General features: G+C 38.6%; 1 protein-coding gene across 1 annotated transcript; it reads right to left on the bottom strand.

The window, feature by feature from the left end:
• Window positions 1-2932: 2932 nt before the first annotated feature.
• Window positions 2933-3904, bottom strand: LOC101421674 (olfactory receptor 8G1-like). The gene has a single exon (XM_012525550.2). It carries the CDS (start codon window positions 3902-3904, stop codon window positions 2933-2935), a length of 972 nt encoding a protein of 323 aa, XP_012381004.2.
• Window positions 3905-4202: the final 298 nt, after the last annotated feature.

The following is a 4202-nucleotide window of genomic DNA, read 5'->3' as shown; positions in this document are numbered from 1 at the left end:
AATTTATAAAAGTGTAAAGTCTAAAATGTAAACCATAGTGTAAACCATTATGGAACCATGGTTAGTAGCTATGTTTCGATACCTGTACATCAGCTGTAGCAAATATAACATCCACATATAAAAAGATCATTGCTGGGGAAGGAGTAAAAGGGTTTTATGTTGACTTTATGGGAGTTCCCTATATTGTATATGTGAGTTTACTGGGATCTAAACTTTTTTGAAGACATAATTTAAAAAAATATTTTTAAGTATTTAAACACTGAGAAAGGAATGGAAGAGATTGCCTTGCCACTGTACAAACAGGGCATCACCTATTACAGTGATGAAAGGCATAACATCAAAAAATTTTTCATGATATTCATTTTTTAATACCCCGGTTTATTTTTTATTTTATTTTAGAGTTTCTAAAATATTTTGTGTTCTATTCTAATCTTTATACCTATCATTATCATTTCATTTTCCTACTAATTGAATTTGGCAATATATTAGGCTCCATTTTTTAAGACGTTTTAGATCACAGAGGGGTTCAGCTATGCCAGAGGAGGAGCACTGGGGTGGGGTGTCGTTGATGGGGAATGCATGGGTTGGAGGGAGTTCTCCAGGGCATGCATATATATAGGGTATTAAAATATGTTCAGAAATTCATTGGATATTGTCATAGTGGGTAGAGTTACACACAACTGAGAGAGTGCTGAGTTCTCACCCTGGGGAACTCCATCACATTCCCAATGGAACAGCAATAATCACCCAAGTGCAAGGGTAAAGACCAGTGAAGAAGGATGGTCCAATGTTGGACCGTTGATACTGATGACTATGCTTATAAACTTGCATGCTTGAAATTTCAACTAGGCCTAGAGCTGCAGAGTGCCTAAAAGTTACCTCCTGAGAGCCTCCATGTTGCTCAAATGTGTTTTGACCATTCTCTAAGCCAAACTCAGCATGTAAATGCATTACCTTCCCCCTGCATGGAAAATGACTCACAGGGATGAGCCTCCCTGGTTCCAAGGGATTACTAACAATCACCAGCTGATGATGCAACTAGAAAAAGATCTTAAATATAAAGGGAAAATGGTAAAGAAAAATTATTTTATCTGGCTAAGAGACTTCAAAATGAGCTGGGAGCTCATCATAGGGGTTGCGCTTATGCACATCACGGAAGGATCCCAGAGACAGCCTAAGTGGATACAACCCCAGTTAGTGGTGCTCCTGAGGACTATGGAGACACCTAGTTCCTATGATCATGGCAGATGACTCTAGAGTTCAGTTCCTTGCCAGTGGGCCCCACTTTGGTATTAGTACTCCTGATTATGATGGAGTTGGACTCAGATGCCTCTTCTGAGTCACACTTACCTCTTCTGTCACTTTTACTGAACTGCACTGGGGTTGGTGTATCCTCAGGAGACTTGAATCTGTGCACTGTCCATGTGCCATCTGTGCCCTGAACCTCAGAAGAATTGCAACGCCTACTCTCCAGTTCATTGGACTTACCCAGGCTAGCTAACAGGGAGGTCAGGGTCATCAACCACCACACCAGGGAACCAAGAGAGTATACAAGTGCAAGCAGGAGAATCGCATCCATCAGTCATGTGGAATCTAAGTGCCTCTTGATTGAGAGGTGGAGTGGACATCATCATGCCAGGGTCCACAGGATGGAGGACTCAAACATGGATTAGAGTGGACTTACTGGTATTCTACTACTAAAGAACTATTGTGATTCTACCAATGGAAGAAATTATATCACTGATGTGAACAGAGTGGCCACAGGAGTTGCTGAGGGCAGGAAGAGGGAAGAAGAGGTTTGATGTGGGGGCATTTTCGTGACTTGGAGTTGTCCTGAATGATATTGCAGGGACAGATGCTGGACATTACATATCCTGCCATAACCCACTGAACGTTCTTGGGTAGAGTGTAGACTACAATGTAAACTATAATCCATGTGGTGTAGCAGTGCTTCAAAATGTATTCACCAAATGCAGTGAATGTGCCACATTGATGAAAGAGGTTGTTGATGTGGGAGGAGTGAGGGACGTGGGAATTGGGGTATATGGGGACCTCTTATTTTTTTAATGTAACATTTTGTGTGATCTATGTATCTTTTTAAAAAAGTCAATAAAAGGAAATTAATTTAAAAAATAATGTGTTAATGGCTGAAGATAGTATTATATATATATACTAGTTTTCCTGTAAACATTTTATAGTATGAAACAATTACCAAGAACCTACCTGGTGGCAGGCACTGCACTAGGTACTGGGGATGTGGAATCCAAAAATATGTACAGGGAGCTACAGTGCAGTGTGGATTTGGACGAATTAAAAGGCCGATTACAAACTTGAATGATAAATAACCAAACAAGAATTATATTGGATTGTTCATTCTTACATGTGTATGTTTCTGTAACTCAGATTTTAAAGTTTTGCAAGGCTTTCTGAAATAATATATAAAAGAAATAAACATCAAATGAAAGTCTCGGGAGGAAAATTTGGAAGAAGAATGTTCTAGACTAGCAAAGTGAAAAATGCTACAGTTTATATTTATCATATAGTTATGATTTATGCTGTTTATGTACTAGATGGAATAAACAGGCTGATAATCACTATTGGAAGTATTGGAAGTGTCATCGTTAAGGTTAGGCACAGAGTCTTTAAGAATTATATGGAAGAAGAGAGGGCATATGATGGCACTGTGTGTATATGTCTTAAAACCTATGGCATCCTAAGTATTTCATCTAATATATATCTCAGTGATACATATGAGAGAAAATCTAAGAAGGGAAATGACATAAAAAAGACCAGAGATATAAAAAATGGTGTAAAAAAATCCCCAAAGAGAGGGAAAATGTTGACAGATAAAATAAAATGAAACACTTCAATTCATACAATCGAATAATTAAAATGTTTAGATCTAAAAAAATCATTTTAACTTTATTGGTATTTATAAGAATGTTCTCTCTAGAATTTTCTTCAGAGCAATATTGACATCTCTATTTCGCAGGCTGTAGATCAGGGGGTTCACCATAGGCACTGCAATGGTGTAAAACAGAGAGGACACTTTTCCTTGATCCATTGAGCTGACTGATGATGGCTGCAGGTACATGAATGCAGCAGAACCAAAGAAGATCAAAATTACCAACATATGGGAACTGCATGTGCTAAAGGCTTTGTACCTGCCCTCAGTGGAGCGTATGCGGAGGATGCTGGTAATGATGAAAATATAAGAGCTGATGATGGTCATGGTTGGGAAACAGATGTTAAATGCACTAAATATTAGAATCAGTAATTCATTGACATAGGTATTAGAGCAGGAGAGCTTTAAGAGGGAAAGAAGATCACAGAAATAGTGGTTGATGACATCAAATTTGCAGAAATGAATCCTGAACATGCAACCTGTATGAGCTGATGCACAAACCAGGGCTATAATATGCACTCCTAAAATCAGGCAGGAACAGGCTTGATAGGACATGATGACATTATAAAGCAAGGGACTACAGATGGCAACATAGCGGTCATATGCCATTGCAGCCAAAATGTAACATTCTGCAATAGCAAAAACCAGAAAGAAATAGAGTTGAGCCATGCACTCTGGGTAGGAAATGATGTTCTCCTCTGTCACAAAGTTCACCAGCATTTTAGGGGTAATGACAGTGGAATGACAGAGGTCAATGAAGGACAAGCTGCTGAGGAAATAGTACATGGGGGTGTGTAGGGGAGAACTGAGCCCAATCAGTGTGATCATGCCCAGGTTCCCCACCACTGTGACCACATAGATTCCAAGGAAGAGGAGGAAGAGGGGCAGCTGGAGGTCAGGACGTTGTGTCAGCCCAGCGAGGATGAACTCAGTCACTGTGGAATGATTTCCAGTTGTCATTTTCTTCTGGGTAGTTTCGGAGGGGGAAGAGAAAAACATAATTATTAAAGAGATATCATTCTTCTTTCCCATTTAAAAAATCGTGCATCCCCTTGGTCCCTTTATAAATAATGTCACTCGAAGTTAATTTACCTGAGTAAAATTTGCTTTGGTTTAACATTTATTTTGTGTATTGCCAAATATATTAAATTTATTTCATAAAAAATATTTTAGCCATGTTCATATTCATTTAAATTCTTCTAGTTTTCTATTTCCTGTTGAACATTTCATTAATCTATAAGCAAATTGTTATTAAGGTGAGGCTTACAAACCTAGGTATTTGGAGGAACCAATGAAA

The sequence above is a fragment of the Dasypus novemcinctus genome, chromosome 27 (assembly GCF_030445035.2).
Source record: "Dasypus novemcinctus isolate mDasNov1 chromosome 27, mDasNov1.1.hap2, whole genome shotgun sequence".
Lineage (NCBI taxonomy): Eukaryota > Metazoa > Chordata > Mammalia > Cingulata > Dasypodidae > Dasypus > Dasypus novemcinctus.
This window is presented reverse-complemented; position numbering and strand designations above follow the sequence as displayed.